This window comes from Carcharodon carcharias (genome assembly GCF_017639515.1).
Source record: "Carcharodon carcharias isolate sCarCar2 chromosome 35 unlocalized genomic scaffold, sCarCar2.pri SUPER_35_unloc_8, whole genome shotgun sequence".
In the NCBI taxonomy this organism is placed as follows: domain Eukaryota; kingdom Metazoa; phylum Chordata; class Chondrichthyes; order Lamniformes; family Lamnidae; genus Carcharodon; species Carcharodon carcharias.
In genome coordinates this window covers 479,735-496,638 of record NW_024470724.1, presented here as the reverse complement: position 1 = coordinate 496,638, position 16,904 = coordinate 479,735, and the positions used below count along the sequence as shown (strand labels likewise).

General features: G+C 54.6%; 1 protein-coding gene across 2 annotated transcripts in view; it reads left to right on the top strand.

Moving 5' to 3' along the window:
- The window catches only part of idh3g (isocitrate dehydrogenase (NAD(+)) 3 non-catalytic subunit gamma), a 41,291-nt gene that overhangs the window by 11,181 nt on the left and 13,206 nt on the right, over positions 1–16,904 (top strand). For both annotated transcript variants that reach the window (XM_041181505.1, XM_041181504.1), the window contains 5 exons: positions 1,674–1,771; positions 4,096–4,211; positions 6,384–6,444; positions 10,152–10,284; positions 16,404–16,537. In XM_041181505.1, the coding sequence (XP_041037439.1) occupies positions 1,674–1,771; positions 4,096–4,211; positions 6,384–6,444; positions 10,152–10,284; positions 16,404–16,537 (542 nt within the window). The remainder of the gene's footprint in view (positions 1–1,673; positions 1,772–4,095; positions 4,212–6,383; positions 6,445–10,151; positions 10,285–16,403; positions 16,538–16,904) is intronic.

Genomic DNA, 16,904 nt, shown 5'->3' with positions numbered 1-16,904 from the left:
ATTTTTAGTGCAGCTAATTCGGTGGTGGGTTTTAGTTTTGAAGTCCTTCAGTCCCGACATAATGACTTCCGGACTCCAGCTGTCTGCTTGAGGAGAGAACAGGCTGCGCTGGGCATCTTTTTTATCCTCATCCCCCTCGCCCCACTCTCTCTAACCCAGGGGTTACTGTACAACGACAGCTTGCACCTCTTCGGCATCCTTAACACAGTAACATGCCCACGAATACTTTGGATAGCAACATCAGAGCAGAACCCGACCCCGGGCCACGTGCGGAGATATTAGGGACAGGTGACCAGAAGCTTAGTCAAAGGGGTCGGTTTTTTAGGAGCGTCTTAAAGGAGGATCGAGAGAGGTTTAGGGAGGGAATTCCAGAGCACAGGCCCCCCCCCCCAGGCAGCTGAAGGCACGGCCACCAATGGTGGAGCGATGGGAATCAGGGGATGCTCGAGAGGCCGGAATTGGGGGAGCGCAAAGATCTCGGAGGTTTGTAGGAAGTTACAGAGATAGGGAGGGTTATAGGGGCTGGAGGAGGTTACAGAGATCGGGAGGGGTGTAGGGGGCTGGAGGAGGTTATAGAGATAGGGAGGGGTGTAGGGGCTGGAGGAACTTACAGAGATAGGGAGGGTTGTAGGGGCTGGAGGAAGTTACAGAGATATGGAGGAGGATTGAGAGCCACCAGTCAGTGTACAGATATCACCCTGAGAGAGAGGGGACTGAGAGACACCAGTCAGTGTACAGATATCTCCCTGAGAGAGAGGGACTGAGAGACACCAGTCAGTGTACAGATATCTCCCTGAGAGAGAGGGCCTGAGAGACACCAGTCAGTGTACAGATATCTCCCTGAGAGAGAGAGGGACTGAGAGACACCAGTCAGTGTACAGCTATCTCCCTGAGAGAGAGAGAGGGGACTGAGAGACACCAGTCAGTGTACAGATATCTCCCTGAGAGAGAGAGGGGACTGAGACACCAGTCAGTGTACAGATATCTCCCTGAGAGAGAGAGGGGACTGAGAGACACCAGTGTACAGATATCTCCCTGAGAGAGAGAGGGGACTGAGAGACACCAGTCAGTGTACAGATATCTCCTTGAGAGAGAGAGAGGGGACTGAGAGACACCAGTCAGTGTACAGATATCTCCTTGAGAGAGAGAGAGAGGGGACTGAGAGACACCAGTCAGTGTACAGATATCTCCTTGAGAGAGAGAGAGAGGGGACTGAGAGACACCAGTCAGTGTACAGATATCTCCCTAAAGAAGTTGGCTCTTGTGTCTGGGACACCCAAGATAGAGGGCGGACTTTCCTGGGTACGCCCCTTGATGGGGACCCAGCAGCAGAAGATGGTCAGCAGCAGAGGATTCTGGAAAAGGGTCGTCGTGCAGGGATGGCTTGGGATTGTCGGGAATGGAAGGCAAGCAATGCTCAGGTAAGTGTCAATGGCAAGATGGAGGAAGAAGCGAGTAGGCACCCATGTCCCTGCCTAAACCTCCCGAGGGAAGGGTACAGGACAAAATTGGGAGAAGGTGTTTGACCCTGAAACCAAAAGCGGAAACAAGTCAGTGTGCAATAAGACATTCCAAGCCCCACGAGTGCCCTGTTAATCACGCCCTGGCCGTGCACAGTATACTCTGCTATTCCAGGCTTCTTGTCTATCACTAGCTGTCTCTCTATCCTGCAGCCTCCTCCAGCCATGTACGGAGGCCGGCACACTGTCACGATGATCCCGGGTGACGGAATTGGCCCTGAACTGATGCGGCACGTCCGAGATGTGTTCAGGTGAGAACCTACGGCACAACTGAGCAGAAATCAGGACCAGACAGTAAACCATACCTCAGTACACAATCCCAAAAGGACCCAAACCCTTCCCGTACACTCCCACTGTACACAATCCCAATGGACCCAAACCCCTTCCCGTTCACGCCAACGTACACAATCCCAATGGATCCAAACCCCTTCCTGTTCACTCCCACCGTACACAATCCCAATGGACCCAAACCCCTTCCCATTCACCCCCACTGTCCACAAGCCCAATGGACCCAAATCCCTTCCCGTTCACACCCACTGTCCACAATCCCAATGGACCCAAACGCCTTCCCATTCACTCCCAGTGTCCACAATCCCAATGGACCCAAACCCCTTCCCGTTCACTCCCACTGTACACAATCCCAATGGACCCAACCCCCTTCCTGTTCACTCCCACTGTACACAATCCCAATGGATCCAACCCCCTTCCCGTTCACTCTCACTGTCCACAATCCCAATGGACCCAACCCCCTTCCCGTTCACCCCCACTGTACACAATCCCAATGGACCCAAACCCCTTCCCGTTCACCCCCACTGTACACAATCCCAATGGACCCAAACCCCTTCCCGTTCACTCCCACTGTACACAATCCCAATGGACCCAAACCCCTTCCCGTTCACTCCCACTGTACATAATCCCAATGGATCCAAACCCCTTCCCGTTCACTCCCACTGTCCACAATCTCAATGGACCCAAACCCCTTCCCGCTTACCCCCACTGTACACAATCCCAATGGACCCAAACCCCTTCCCGTTCACTCCCATTGTATAAAATCGCAACAGACAACTTTGGCTTGTGGCTAACACACCAATGCAGTTGGACTGAGAGGTCCCCAAATACACATTACTCAGAAACTCCTACACATGGTGGAGTGGAACCTTTCATCCAGTCTGTGACAGCAGAGTGACAGAGCTGATAGACGTATTAGGAACAGAGACCAAAAGAGGTCAGGTTTAAGGAGCATCTTATACGAGGAGAGAGTGAGAGGTGGAGGGGTTTAAGGAGGGAATTCGAGAGCCCAGCCCCCAGGCAGCTGAAGGCACGGCCGCCAATGGTGATGCGATGGGAATCGGGGGATGCTCCAGAGGCCAGAATTGGAGGAGCGCAGAGATCTCGGAGGGTTGTAGGAGGTTACAGAGATAGGGAGGGTTGTAGGGACTGGAGGAGGTTACAGAGATAGGGAGGGGTGTAGGGGCTGGAGGAGGTTACAGAGATAGGGAGGGGTGTAGGGGCTGGAGGAGGTTACAGAGATAGGGAGGGTTGGAGGAGGTTACAGAGATAGGGAGGGTTATAGGAGCTGGAGGAGATTACAGAGATGGGGAGGGGTGTAGGGGCTGCAGGAGGTTACAGAGATAGGGAGGGTTGTAGGGGCTGGAGGAGGTTACAGAGATAGGGAGGGTTGTTGGGTCTGGAGGGGGTTCCAGAGATAGGGAGGGTTGTAGGGGCTGGAGGAGGTTACAGAGATAGGGACGGTTATAGGGGCTGGAGGAGGTTACAGAGACAGGGAGGGTTGTCAGGGCTGGAGGAGGTTACAGAGATAGGGAGGGGTGTAGGGGCTGGAGGAGGTTACAGAGATAGGGAGGGGTGTAGGGGCTGGGGGAGGTTACAGAGATAGGGTGTGTTGTCGGGGCTGGAGGAGATTACAGTGATAGGGAGGGGTGTAGGGGCTGGAGGAGGTTACAGAGATAGGGAGGGGTGTAGGTGCTGGAGGAGGTTACAGAGATAGGGAGGGTTGTAGGGGTTGGATGAGGTTACAGAGATAGGGAGGGGTGTAGGGGCTGGAGGAGGTTACAGAGATAGGAGGGTGTAGAGGCTGGAGGAGATTACAGAGATAGGGAGGGTTGTAGGGGCTGGAGGAGGTTACAGAGATAGGGAGAGTTGTAGGGGCTGGAGGAGGTTACAGAGATAGGGAGGGTTGTAGGGGCTGGAGGAGGTTACGGAGATAGGGCGGTGGGGGGGGGCGCGGTCGAAGGCCATGAAGAGATTTGAAAACAAGGATGAGTTTTTTAAAATGGGGGCCTTGCTGAGCAGGGAGCCAGTGTGGGTCAGGGTGTCAGTGTGGGTCAAGAGCAGAGTGGGTGATGGGTGAACGGGACTTGGTGCCAGTTACAACGCCAGGGTGGGGTGCGGGCAGCAGAGTTTTAGATCAGCGGAAGCTGCAAATGGGCGAGCAGCTGGGTTGGCGTCGAAAGAATCGCCACCGGCTATGGGGGCAAAGCTGAGGATGAGGGTTTAGCAGAGGGGGGGCGGGCATAGCTGTTATCCTGCGTGACGCCTCTGTCCTTTCTCGCCAAAGGTGTGCCTGTGTACCCGTCGACTTCGAGGTGGTTGACGTCCATCCTTCGCTCGACAACAAAGCCGGCATCGAGGGTGTGATGACTGCCATTCGGAGGAACCGCGTTGCACTAAAGGGTGAGTAAGGTCGCAGGCTACGGGGCAGCCGTTGAGGTGTTGCAGACATGAGGTTATACGATCAGGTCCTGCTCTTAGTTCCAGCTTTGCAACTCCCACTGCAGCGCCGCTGGTCAGCCATCTTGCTGACGTCAGTCGGACTTTGCTGTGGGCAAAATGGCTGCCTCCTTCACCTCCATAACAATGGGCAACCTGGTGACAAATTTAAAGGGATGTAGCCACCTACAGCTAAGTGACACCAAATGGTAAATATTGTAAAGGTTTTAAACATTTGATTTTTAGAAAATGTTTTATTCATTAGTCACATGTTGGTGCTGAAAGAAGAAACATTCTGTCGACGCTTTTTCATTTTGCACTCATCGGGACAGGTTCACAGGAATACCAAATTTCAAAGGGAACTACAATTTACACCACATGAGAAAAGGTTCCCATGTTTCCAGGACTGGTTGGCAAGTGCACTCTGCTCGAAGCCTTGCCGGAGACTTTATTCGTTCGTTGGATGTGGGAATCGCTGGCAACGCCAGCATTTATTGCCCATCCCTAATTGCCCCCTTGAGAAGGTGGGGGTGAGCTGCCTTCTTGATCCACTGCCACCTACACCCACCGTGCTGTTAGGGAGGGAGTTCCAGGATTTTGTCCCGTGTGGTGTAGGTACACCCACCATGCTGTTAGGGAGGGAGTTCCAGGATTTTGTCCGTGTGGTGTAGGTACACCCACCGTGCTGTTAGGGAGGGAGTTCCAGGATTTTGTCCCGTGTGATGTAGGTACACCCACCGTGCTGTTAGGGAGGGAGTTCCAGGATTTTGTCCGTGTGGTGTAGGTACACCCACCGTGCTGTTAGGGAGGGAGTTCCAGGATTTTGTCCAGTGTGGTGTAGGTACACTCACAGCGCTGTTAGGGAGGGAGTTCCAGGATTTTGACCCAGCGACAGTGAAGGAACGGCCGATATATTTCCAAGTCGGGTTGGTGAGGGGCTCGGAGGGGAACTTGCAGGTGGTGGTGTTCCCCATGTGTCTGCTGCCCTTGTCCTTCTAGGTGGTAGAGGTGGTGGGTTTGGGCGGCGCTGTCGAAGGAGCCTTGGCGAGTTGCTGCAGTGCATCTTGCAGACCCCCCTCGACCTCTCCACCGCCGTTACCTTGTTACACTGCTGTCTCAATATGCTAGCCACACGTTAGGAAGGGCATAAGGGTCCCTCGAGAGTGGTGGGGTGGGGTGGGGGGGGGGGGGGTGGGGGGCGGGTGTTGGGGGGCGGAGGGAGATTTACCAGAGTGGGGTCCAGGAACGAGGGGGATCTTTTAGCAACGAGGTTGGGTTGGAGAAGCCGTGAGCTCCTTGGAGCAAGGGGAGATTGAGGGGAGATTCGATCGAGGTGGACAAGGTCAGGATAAGGTGGACCAAGGCAAGTTGTTTCTGTTAGCAGAGGTACTGGCGGATGGAGGGTGAGGGGCACAGATTTGAGGGTTTTGGTTTCAGGGGAATACGAGGAGGGTTTTTTTTTAACGCGGCGAGTGGTAATAACCTGGAACTCGTCTCCCACGAGGGCGGTGGAAGCAGTGATGGCGAACGATTTCCAAACGGAATTGGATGGGCGCTTGTGAGGGGAATAACCTTGCCTGGTTACAGCGCGAGAGTTGGGTGGGTGGGGGGAATGGGGCTGCCTGGATTGGTGCACAGAACAGCCAGCGAGGACTCGATGGGCTGAATGGTCTCCTTCTGCACCTCCAAGCTCCTCACAGGGCACCTTGTCGGTGGTCCGCACTGCAGCTGCAATGCGCCAGTGGCGGAGGGAGTGAAGGTTTAAGGTGGTGGGGAGATTCCTCCTGAAGTGACGCAGAGGCATTCTTATAGCAGACGAGGAACAAGACAGCATCATGGCATCAACTCAAGGGCCGGTGCCCCTTGAAGGCCCCGCTGTCCATTCTCAAACCAGAGCGGCGGGGTTGGTGTCAAAGACCCCTGGCCCATGCTTTGGGGGGTGGGGGGGGAGCATGAAGTTTCAGAAGCCCCAGAGATTCGGGACCCTGGCACTGAACGTGAGGGCAAATATGAGCTGCAGTGTGCGGCCTGCCTTTCACGTCATGGCTATTTGCCTGCGGCGCTCCTCGCAGTAAGAGGCCGCGCTGTTTTATCATGGTCGTCCATTACCTACCTCTTACCGGGTGTCTCTTGCAGGAAATATTGAAACCAACCACAACATGCCCCCATCGCACAAGTCCAGTAACAACCTACTGCGGTAAGATTGATTTATATATAACAGCTACCTGGGTGTCAGTTACAGACTGGAATCTAATCGAAGGGTTCGGGGGGGTTTATATATAGAATAACAGATACCCGGGGGTGAGTTACAGACTGGAATCTAATCGAGGGGTTCGGGGGATTTATATATATGGAATAACACATACCCGGGAGTGAGTTACAGACTGGAATCTAATCGAGGGGTTCGGGGGTGGGTTTAGAAATAGAATAACAGATACCCAGGAGTGAGTTACAGACTGGAATCTAATCGAGCGGTTCGGGGGGTTTATATATAAAATGACATACACGGGAGTGAGTTACTGACTGGAATCTAATCAAGGGGTTCGGGTGGTTTATATGTAGAATAACAGATGCCCAGGAGTGAGTTACAGACTGGAATCTAATCGAGGGGTTCAGGGGGGTTTATATCTAGAATAACAGATACCCGGGAGTGAGTTACAGACTGGAATCTAATCGAGGGGCTCGGGAGGTTTATATACAGAATAACAGATACCCGGGAGTGAGTTACAGACTGGAATCCAATCGAGGGGTTCGGTGGGGTGGTTTATATATAGAATAACAGATACCTGGGAATGGGTTACAGACTGGAATCCAATCGAGGGGTTCGGGCGGGTTTATTTATAGAATAACAGATACCCGGGAGTGAGTTACAGACTGGAATCTAATCGAGGGGCTCGGGAGGTTTATATATAGAATAACAGATAGCCGGGAGTGAGTTACAGACTGGAATCTAATCGAGGGGTTCGGGTGGTTTATATACAGAATAACAGATACCCGGGAGTGAGTTACAGACTGGAATCTAATCGAGGAGTTCGGGGGGGGTTTATATATAGAATAACAGATACCCAGGAGTGAGTTACAGACCGGAATTCAATTGAGGAGTTCGGTGGGGGGGGGGTTTATATGTAGCATAACAGATACCTGGGAGTGAATTACAGACTGGAATCTAATCGAGGGGTTCGGGGGTGGGTTTATATATAGAATAACAAATACCCAGGAGTGAGTTACAGACCGGAATCCAATCAAGGGGTTCGGGGGGGTGGTTTATATATATAATAACAGATACCCGGGAATGGGTTACAGACTGGAATCCAATCGAGGGGTTCGGGCGGGTTTATTTATAGAATAATAGATACCCGGGAGTGAGTTACAGACTGGAATCTAATCGAGGGGTTCAGGAGGGATTTATATATAGAATAACAGATACCAGGGAGTGAGTTACAGACTGGAATCTAATCGAGGGGTTCGGGAGGGGTTTATATATAGAATAACAGATACCAGGGAGTGAGTTACAGACTGGAATCTAATCGAGGGGTTCAGTGGGGTTTATATATAGAATAACAGATACCTGGGAGTGAGTTACAGCCGAATCTAATCGAGGGGTTCACGGGGGGTTTTATGTATAGAATAACAGATACCTGGGAGTGATTTACAGACTGGGATCTAATCGAGGGGTTCGGGGGGGTTTATATAGAGAATAACAGATACCCGGGAGTGAGTTACAGAATGGAATCTAATCGAGGGGTTCGGGAATGTTGTGTTCCCTCCTCGGAGCTGGTGGTAAATGCTCCGGACAGTGTTGTACCAAAGGCCTTTGACCCTGGCCGGATGCTCTGGCGTCGCTCCAACAATCTGCCGCTTCTTCCTCTGTCCACACCGTGGGCAAGATGGCCGCCGTCTGCACGGCCTTCCCTTGTCCGAACAAGCTTCGGCCTCCTTTTCTTTATGGCTGTTTGGGAGGGGGGGGAGCTTGTTTTGAATGGTTTATTTTTCTCTCGGCCAGGATTTCCAGATCATCCTGACCCTGGGGCTCTGCCCTTCCCCCAGCGCTCCTGTCACCGTGAAACAATCTCTCCTCCGCTTCTGACTTTTTTTAAATCCTCTCCTGTAACCTCCAAGGCTTCCCCTCACCCCCACCCCCACCACCCGATCAGGACCTCTTCACCTCGCTTTGCCAAGCGGTGAGCACCGGTTGGCTATTCGACCACGTCGTGCATCGCAGGAGTACCACCGAACCTGCATTTTTCAGCAGCAGGCAGTCCGGTTATTGGTCCCCCCCCCCCAGCACTTCCCCGCTCAGTCAGCTGTTGGGCAAGGGTAACCCTCGTGGCAGTCAGCGATGCCAAGCCCCACAGTACTCTGAAAGCTCTGACCCTCGGCGGCTGGGGACCTTCACCCACGCAGCCCTCGGGAGGGGATGGGCCGCTTCTGTCTTTCACCTGGCGCTTGCTGATTAATTTTTTTTTAACTGTCTGCCTTTTGATAGGCTGTGGTTAAATATCCTGAAACTCCGGTTGGGCCTCAGCCTGAGTACTCTGGACCCTGCCCCTTACAAAGAGCTTCAGTGATCCAGGGAGGGTGCGGAGGAGATTTACCAGAACGGTTCCGGGGGTAGAGTATTAAAAATAGGGAAGTGTTGTTGCAGCTGTACGAGGCATTGGTGAGACTGCAGCTGGAGTACAGCGCACAGTTTTGGGCCCCCTGAGGGAGGATGTAGTTGCATTGGAGGCGGTTCAGAGGAGGTTCACTCGATTGATTCCAGTGATTCGGGGCTTGTCTTATGAAGAGAGATTGAGCAGTTTAAGCCTATACTCGCTAGAGTTTAGCAGGATGAGAGGAAATCTAATTGAGGTATATAAGATGCTAAAGAGGATAAACAAAGTAGACGTGGAGCGGATGTTTCCCCTTGTGGGACACTCTAGAACGAGAAGCCATAGGCTTAGGCCAAGGGGGGGTAGATTTAAATCAGAGATGAGGAGGAATTACTTTTCTCAAAGGGTGGTGAATCTGTGGAAGTCACTACCTCAGAGAGCAGTGGATGCCGGGACGCTGAATATATTTAAGGAGGAGATGGACAGATTTTTAATTAGCAACGGGGTTGAAAGGTTATGGGGAGAGGGCGGGAAATTGGAGTTAAGGCCGAAATGAGATCAGCCACGATGGTATCGAATGGCGGGGCAGACTCGAGGGGCTGAATGGCCCACTCCTGCCCCTAGTTATGTTCTTATGAGGCGAGCTCTTATGTTCTTATGAGGGACGTCCAGTTCGTGTGGAGAGACTGGAGGAGCCAGGATGGTTCTCCTTAGAACAGAGCAGGTTAAGGGGGAGATTGAATTGAGGGAGGGGGGGGGGTGTCGATCGAGTGAATGAGGAGAAACTGTTTCCGGTGGCGGGAGAGTCAGTAACCAGAGGGGTGGGGGGTGGGGGGGGGTAACACAGATTGAAGAGAATCCGCGGGAGGGGAGAATTTTATTTATTTTGGACACGGTGAGTTGTTGAGATCTGGAAGGCGCTGCCCGAAAGAGCGGGGGAAGCAGATTCACCCTCGGAAAGGGGTCGCGAGGGGTGGGGGGGTGAGGGGGAGATGATTAAATATTTGAAGGGGACAAAGTTACCGGGTTACGGGGGGAGAGAGCCGGGGGGCAGGGGATGTGCGGGAGAGAGTATGGGACTAATCGGATAGCTCTTTCACAGGGCCAGCACAGGCAGGATGGGCTGAATGGCCATCCCCTGTGCTGTAAGATGCTTGGTAAAACCTTCTCTCTGGTTTGAGCCGTGTGGGGGTGGGGTTTCACCCGAGTGCGCAGGCTTCAGGTGGAGAGAGAGTGACCAGAGGCCCCATCCCTGTAACCTCCACTTCCCCGCTTCCTTTTCACCACCCCCCCCACCCCTCTGTTTTTTTAGGACCAGCCTGGACCTTTACGCCAACGTGATCCACTGCCAGAGCCTGCCCGGCATCCAGACCAGGCACCAGGGCATCGACATCCTCATCATCCGGGAGAACACCGAGGGGGAATACAGCAACCTGGAGCACGAGGTGGGAGCCGCAGCCAGATCCCTCACCCAGGTGTAGCTGTGTGTGAGAGAGTGTGTGTGTGTGTGTGTGTGTGCGTGTGTGGGGGGGGCTTGGTTGAACTGTGTGTGTAGAGGGGGGTTGGGGCTGTGTGGAGGGCGGTGGATGGAACTGTGTGTGTGGGGGTGGGGTTGGGGGGTGGGTGGGTGGAACGCTGTGTGGTGGGGGGTGGGTGGAACTGTGTGTGGGGGGGGGGTCTGTGTCTGTGTGTGTGTGGGGGGGGGCTGTGTGTGTGGGGGGGGGGCTGTGTGTTTATGTGGGTGGGGCTGTGTGTGTGTGTGTGGGTGGGGCTGTGTGTTTGTGTGTGTGTGTGGGTGGGGCTGTGTGCGGGGGGGCTTTGTGTGTGTGTGTGGTGGGGGCTGTGTGTGTGTGTGGGGGGGTGCTGTGCTGTGTGTGTTGGGGGGGGTGCTGTGTGTGTGTGTTTCGGGGAGGGTGCTGTGTGTGTGTGTTTCGGGGAGGGTGCTGTGTGTGTGTGGGGGGGGCTGTGTGTGTGTGGGGGGGGCTGTGTGTGTGTGTGGGGGGGTGCTGTGTGTGTGTGGGGGGGTGTGCTGTGTGTGTGTGTGGGGGGGTGCTGTGTGTGTGTGTGGGGGGGGGTGCTGTGTGTGTGTGTGTGGGGGGGGTGCTGTGTGTGTGTGTGGGGGGGGGGTGCTGTGTGTGTGTGTGGGGGGGGCTGCTGTGTGTGTGTGTGTGGGGGGGGCTGCTGTGTGTGTGTGGGGGGGGCTGCTGTGTGTGTGTGTGGGGGGGTGCTGTGTGTGTGTGTGGGGGGGTGCTGTGTGTGTGTGTGTAGGGGTGCTGTGTGTGTGTGTGTGGGGGTGCTGTGTGTGTGTGGGGGGTGCTGTGTGTGTGTGGGGGGTGCTGTGTGTGTGTGGGGGGGCGCTGTGTGTGTGTGTGTGGGGGTGCTGTGTGTGTGTGTGTGGGGGTGCTGTGTGTGTGTGTGTGGGGGTGCTGTGTGTGTGTGGGGGGTGCTGTGTGTGTGTGGGTGGGGCTGTGTGTGTGTGTGGGGGGGGGTTGAGGCTGTGTATGTGTGTGGGTGGGGCTGTGTGTGGGTGTGTGTGGGGGGTGCTGTGTGTTTGTGTGGGGGGTGGTGCTGTGTGTGTGTGGGGGGGGGTGCTGTGTGTGTGTGGGGGGTGCTGTGTGTGTGTGGGGGGGTGCTGTGTGTGTGTGGGGGGGGCTGTGTGTGTGTGGGGGGGGTTGAGGCTGTGTATGTGTGTGGGTGGGGCTGTGTGTGTGTGGGGGGGGTTGAGGCTGTGTATGTGTGTGGGTGGGGCTGTGTGTGTGTGGGGGGGGCTGTGTGTGTGTGTGTGGGGGGGCTGTGTGTGTGTGTGGGGGGGCTGTGTGTGTGTGTGGGGGTGCTGTGTGTGTGTGTGTGGGGGGGTGCTGTGTGTGTGTGTGTGGGGGGGTGCTGTGTGTGTGTGTGTGGGGGGGGTGCTGTGTGTGTGTGTGTTGGGGGGGGTGCTGTGTGTGTGTGTGTGGGGGGGGTGCTGTGTCTGTGTGTGTGGGGGGGTGCTGTGTCTGTGTGTGTGTGTCAGGTGGGGCTGTCTCTGTGTGTGTGATTACATCAGGTACACAGCACAGAAATTGGCCATTCTGTGCTCCGAGCTGGTGTTTATTCTCCACTCAATCCTCCTCTTTCCTCACCTGAATCTATCATCGTAACCCTCTGTCCCCTTCCCCCTCTGTCCCCCCTTCCCCCTCTGTCGTCCCCCCTGCCCCCTTCCCCCTCTGTCGTCCCCCGCCCCCTTCCCCCTCTGTCGTCCACCCCGCCCCCTTCCCCCTCTGTCGTCCCCCCCGCCCCCTTCCCCCTCTGTCGTCCCCCCCGCCCCCTTCCCCCTCTGTCGTCCCCCCGCCCCCTTCCCCCTCTGTCGTCCCCCTTTCCCTCGTGTTTATCGAGCTTTCCCTCCCACCTCCATCCCCCCCCCACTTAACCACATGGACACTATTCACCTTGACCCCTCCATGTGGGAGCGAGTTCCACATTGTCCCCCCCCGGCTCTCTGGGTAAAGACGTTACTCCCGGATTCCCCTCAATCGGAGATTTCTCGGGGACAGTCTCGTATTGACGGCCTCTAGTTCCGCTCTCCCCCACAAGAGGAAACACTCTCTCCGTCCCCACTCAATCCAAACCTTTCATCACTTTAAAGACCTCGATTAGGGTCCCCCCCTGCCCCCACCCCACCCCAATCCCTCAGCTGCCATTTTACATGAGGAAAGATCCCTGCCCTGTCGACCCTTTACCAATAACAGCAAAAGGAGAGTCGTACAGACCCTGAGGGGGAGACGTGAGGTCTCGAAACGTTGACTCTGTCTCTCCACCGCTGCCGCCAGACCTGCTGAGCTTTCCCAGCGTTTCCTGTTGTTTAATCCTTCCCCGATACGTACACCCACACCTTTCTGGGATCATCCTGTGTAAATCTCCGCACCCTCTCCAGTGCCTCGTTACCCTTTCTATAATATGGCAGTCAGGACCACCCACAGCGCGGCCTAACCCAGGCTCAGTACAGATTCAGCGTAACGTCCTTTCCTTGTGGACTCTGTCCCTCTGGAAATAAAGGCCAGTGTTTGGTTTGCCTTTACTCTGGCCTTGTTACCATGCGGTGTGACGTTTAGTGATGGGTCTATGTGCACACCGAGATCTCTTTGTCCCTGTACCCCACCGAGACCCGCACCATCCAAGCAGTAAGTGACCCCCCCAATTCTCCCTCCCGGATCGTACAACCTCACGTTTCCCCGTGTTGAACTTCACTTGCCTGTTCTGCAAGTTTATTTATAAAGTCCTCCTGTGACTGGTCGCTGAGAGGAGAGGGTCACATGAAAAGGACACACTTGCCTTGGGGGGGTGTGCAGTGAAGGTTCATCAGACTGATCCCTGGGGTGGTGGGGTTGTCCTGCGGCGAGCGATGGAGGGGTCTGGGCCCTGTGTTCTCTAACGTTTAGAAGAGTGAGAGGTGACCTCGTGGAAGTGTGGAAAATTCTCTCAGGGCTCGACAGGGGAGATGCAGTAAGGTCGTTTCTCATGTCGTTGGGTGGGGGTGGGGTTGGGGTAGGGGGCTAGAACCAGGGGCCGCAGTCTAGGGACAAGGGCAGGCCGTTTAGGACTAAGTGGGGGGGGTGGATCCTGGGGGTGTTCTTGGGCAAGAAACACAAGAGGTTGGCGAGCAGGTTGCAGCAAGTAGTCAAGAAGGCAAATGGAATTTGGGCCTGTAGAAAAAACAAAAGTAGCTGGAAAAGCTCAGCAGGTCTAACAGCAGCCGCGGAGAGGGACACAGTTAACGTTTCGAGTCCGTATGACTCTTCAACAGAACTGAGGAAGAATAGAAATGAAGTGGAATATCAGCTGGTTTAAGGGGGGGGGTGGTGGGACAGGTAGAGCTGGATAGGGTGGAGGCAAAGGAGAGACAGCCAAAGATGTCATAGACGAAACGACAAAGGGGTGTTGACGGTGGTGATATGAGCTATGGAACGTACTAATGGTTAAGGACATTAATGTCACCATGAGCACGTTCCGTAGCCAACATCACCAACGGTACAGGGTGTTGGTGAGGCTGCACTTGGAGCACTGTGTTACCGTTTTGGTCCCCATATTTAAGTAAGGATATACTGGCATTGCACGCAGTTCAAAAAGAGATTCACTAGGCTGATTCCTGGGGCGAAGGGGTTGACTTATCAAGGACGGATGAACAGGTTAGGCCTTTGGAAGAATGAGGGGTGATCTAATTGAAACGTACAAGATTCTGAGGGGGCCTCGACAGGGTCGATGTTGAGGTGATGTTTCCACTAGTGGGGGAATCCAGAACTAGGGGACATACTTACAGAGGAAGGGGACATTCATTTAGGAGCGAGATGCGAAGCAATTTCTTCTCTCAGAGGGTAGTGAAAGTCTGGAATTCTCTACCCCAGGCAGCTGTGGAGGCTGGATCACTGAAAGTATTTAAAGAGGTCGATCGACAGATTTTTTTGAAATATCGGGACTTGAGGGCTGTGAGGAGCTGGCACCGAAAGGGGAGTTGAGGCCTGGGGCAGATCAGCCGTGTTCTTACTGAGCGGCGAGGCAGGCTTGAGGGGCCGAATGGCCTACTCCTGCTCCTTCATGGTCCTTCATGCCTCCGGTCCACCTCACCGGCACAAGGCTCCCGCCGTTCTGCTCGAAGTTTCGGTAACAGCAGTGGTGTGCACGGAGCGGCAGAACCTTAAACTGAGAGCCAGGGGTAGTGTCGGGAAGCGTTTCTTCACACAATGAAGGAATCTGGAACTCGCTTCCCCCTACCCCCTACTGAAATGCTGAGGAGTTGGATTGGCGCTTCTCAAGACTGAAGTAGATAGATTTTTGTTGGGCAAGGTGGTTACAGAGCGGAAACGTAAGAATTAGGAGCAGGAGGAGGCCATTCGGCCCCTCGATCCTGCTCCCCTCCCCCATTCAATAAGATCGTGGCTGATCCGATTGTGGCCTCAACTCCACTTCCCTGTCTGTCTCTCCCTCCATAACCCTCGACCCCCCTCGTCGATCAGAAATCTGTCTTGCTCGGCCTTGAATATATTCAGTGACCCGGCCCCCGCTGCCCTCTGTGGGGGGAGGGGGGGAGAGAATTCCATAGACTGACCACCCTCTGAGAGTAGAAATTCTTCCTCATCTCCATCTTCAGTGGAAGACCTCTCATTCTGAAACTGTGCCCCCCCCCTCCCCTCGTTCTAGATTCCCCCCCTACGAGGAGGGTAAACATCCCCTCAGCATCCACCCTGTCAAACCCCCTCCCCTCAGAATCTGTCATGTTTCAATAAGATCACCTCTCATTCTTCTAAACTCCAATGGGGTAGAGGCCCCAACCTGCTCAACCTTTCCCCATCAGACAAACCCACTTCGTCCCAGGAATCAGCCGAGTGAACCTTCTCTGAACGGCTTCCAATGCGAGTCTGTCCCTCCTTAAGTAAGGAGACCAGAACTGTCCACAGTGCCCCAGGAGCGGCCTCACCAACGCCCTGTCCAGTTGTATCAAGACTTGCCCGCTTATATATTTGACACAATGGTACAGTTAAATGTCGTTCGGGGCACTGCTCAGCTGCGATCAGATAGAACAGGCCCGAGGGGCTGAATGGCCTCCAACATTGACCCCCTTCCCCCCCACCCCCCCACCCCTCAACCCTCCTGGAGTGCTGGGTCCGATACATTTTTGCACTAACTCGTTCACAGGGATGTGGGCATCGCTGGCTGGGCCCAGCATTTATTGCCCGTCCCTAACTGCCCCCTTGTTCAGAGGGGCATTCAAGAGTCAACCACATCGCCGTGGGCCTGGACTCACGTGTGGGCCAGACCTGGGTAGGGACGGCACATTTCCCTCCCCTGGAGGGGCATTAGTGACCCAGATGGGGTTTTTATGGCCATCGACAGTGGATTCATGGTCACTGTCAGACTTTACATTCCAGGGTTTTATTGAATTGAAATTCCGACCCCCCCCCCCCCCTCCCCCATGCCGTGGGTGGGATTCGAACCCAGGTGCCCCCAGGGCATCGTCCTGGGTGTCTGGAATACCACCCCTCGGCCCAAACTCACGTTTTTGAATAACTCCCAAAACAAAAAAAAAAATGAATGAATGAAGGAGCAAAAGAGGCGACCTGGCCGTTGGCCGTTTGTTGGGATCTTGCTGTGCGTCGGCCCGGCTGCCTCGGTCGCCTGCGCCCGTAGGAACCGCAGGAAAGTTACGGCGCAGGAGGAGGCCGTTCGGCCCATCTCGTCCACGCCAGCCCGAGGACACCCAGGTGCCCTTTCTAATCCCACCTCCCTGCACCCGGCCCATAGCCCTGCAGCTCACAGCACTTCAGGTGCAGATTCAGGTACTTTTTTTTTTTAAAGAGCTTAGAGTTTCTGCCTCTACCACCAACTTGGGCAGCGACTTCCAGACACCCACTCCCCTCTGTGTAAAAAAAAAAAACCTTCTTCCTCAAATCCTCCCCACGCCTTCTGCCACTTATCTTGAATCTACGTCCCCTGGATTCTCCACCAAGGGAAGCAATTTTATCCTGTCGGCTCTATCTATTCCCCTCATCATTTTAGCACGCCCTTGACACGTTCTGCCTTCCTTGACCTTCAGAGCGTGACTGGAGTGGTGGAGAGCCTGAAGATCATCACCGAGCATAATTCGAGACGCATCGCGGAGTACGCATTCGAGCTGGCCCGGTCCAAGGGGAGGAAGAAGGTTACAGCTGTGCACAAGGCCAATATCATGTGAGTAGATCGTCGCATATGAGGGACATTCTTCCCCGGGATGCGGGGGTCGCTGGCCGGGCCCGGTGTTTGTAGCCCGTCCCCATTTGAGAAGGTGGTGGGTAAGCCGCCTTCTTGAGCCGCTGCAGTCCCCGTGTGGTGTAGGTACACCCACTGTGCTGTTAGGGAGGGAGTTCCAGGATTTTGTCCGTATGGTGTAGGTACACCCACTGTGCTGTTAGGGAGGGAGTTCCAGGATTTTGTCCGTGTGGTGTAGGTACACCCACTGTGCTGTTAGGGAGGGAGTTCCAGGATTTTGTCCCTCGATCTACACCATTGAAGGAGCAGATGATCTGGGTCATTTGCCATGTTGGCTGTTTGTGGAATC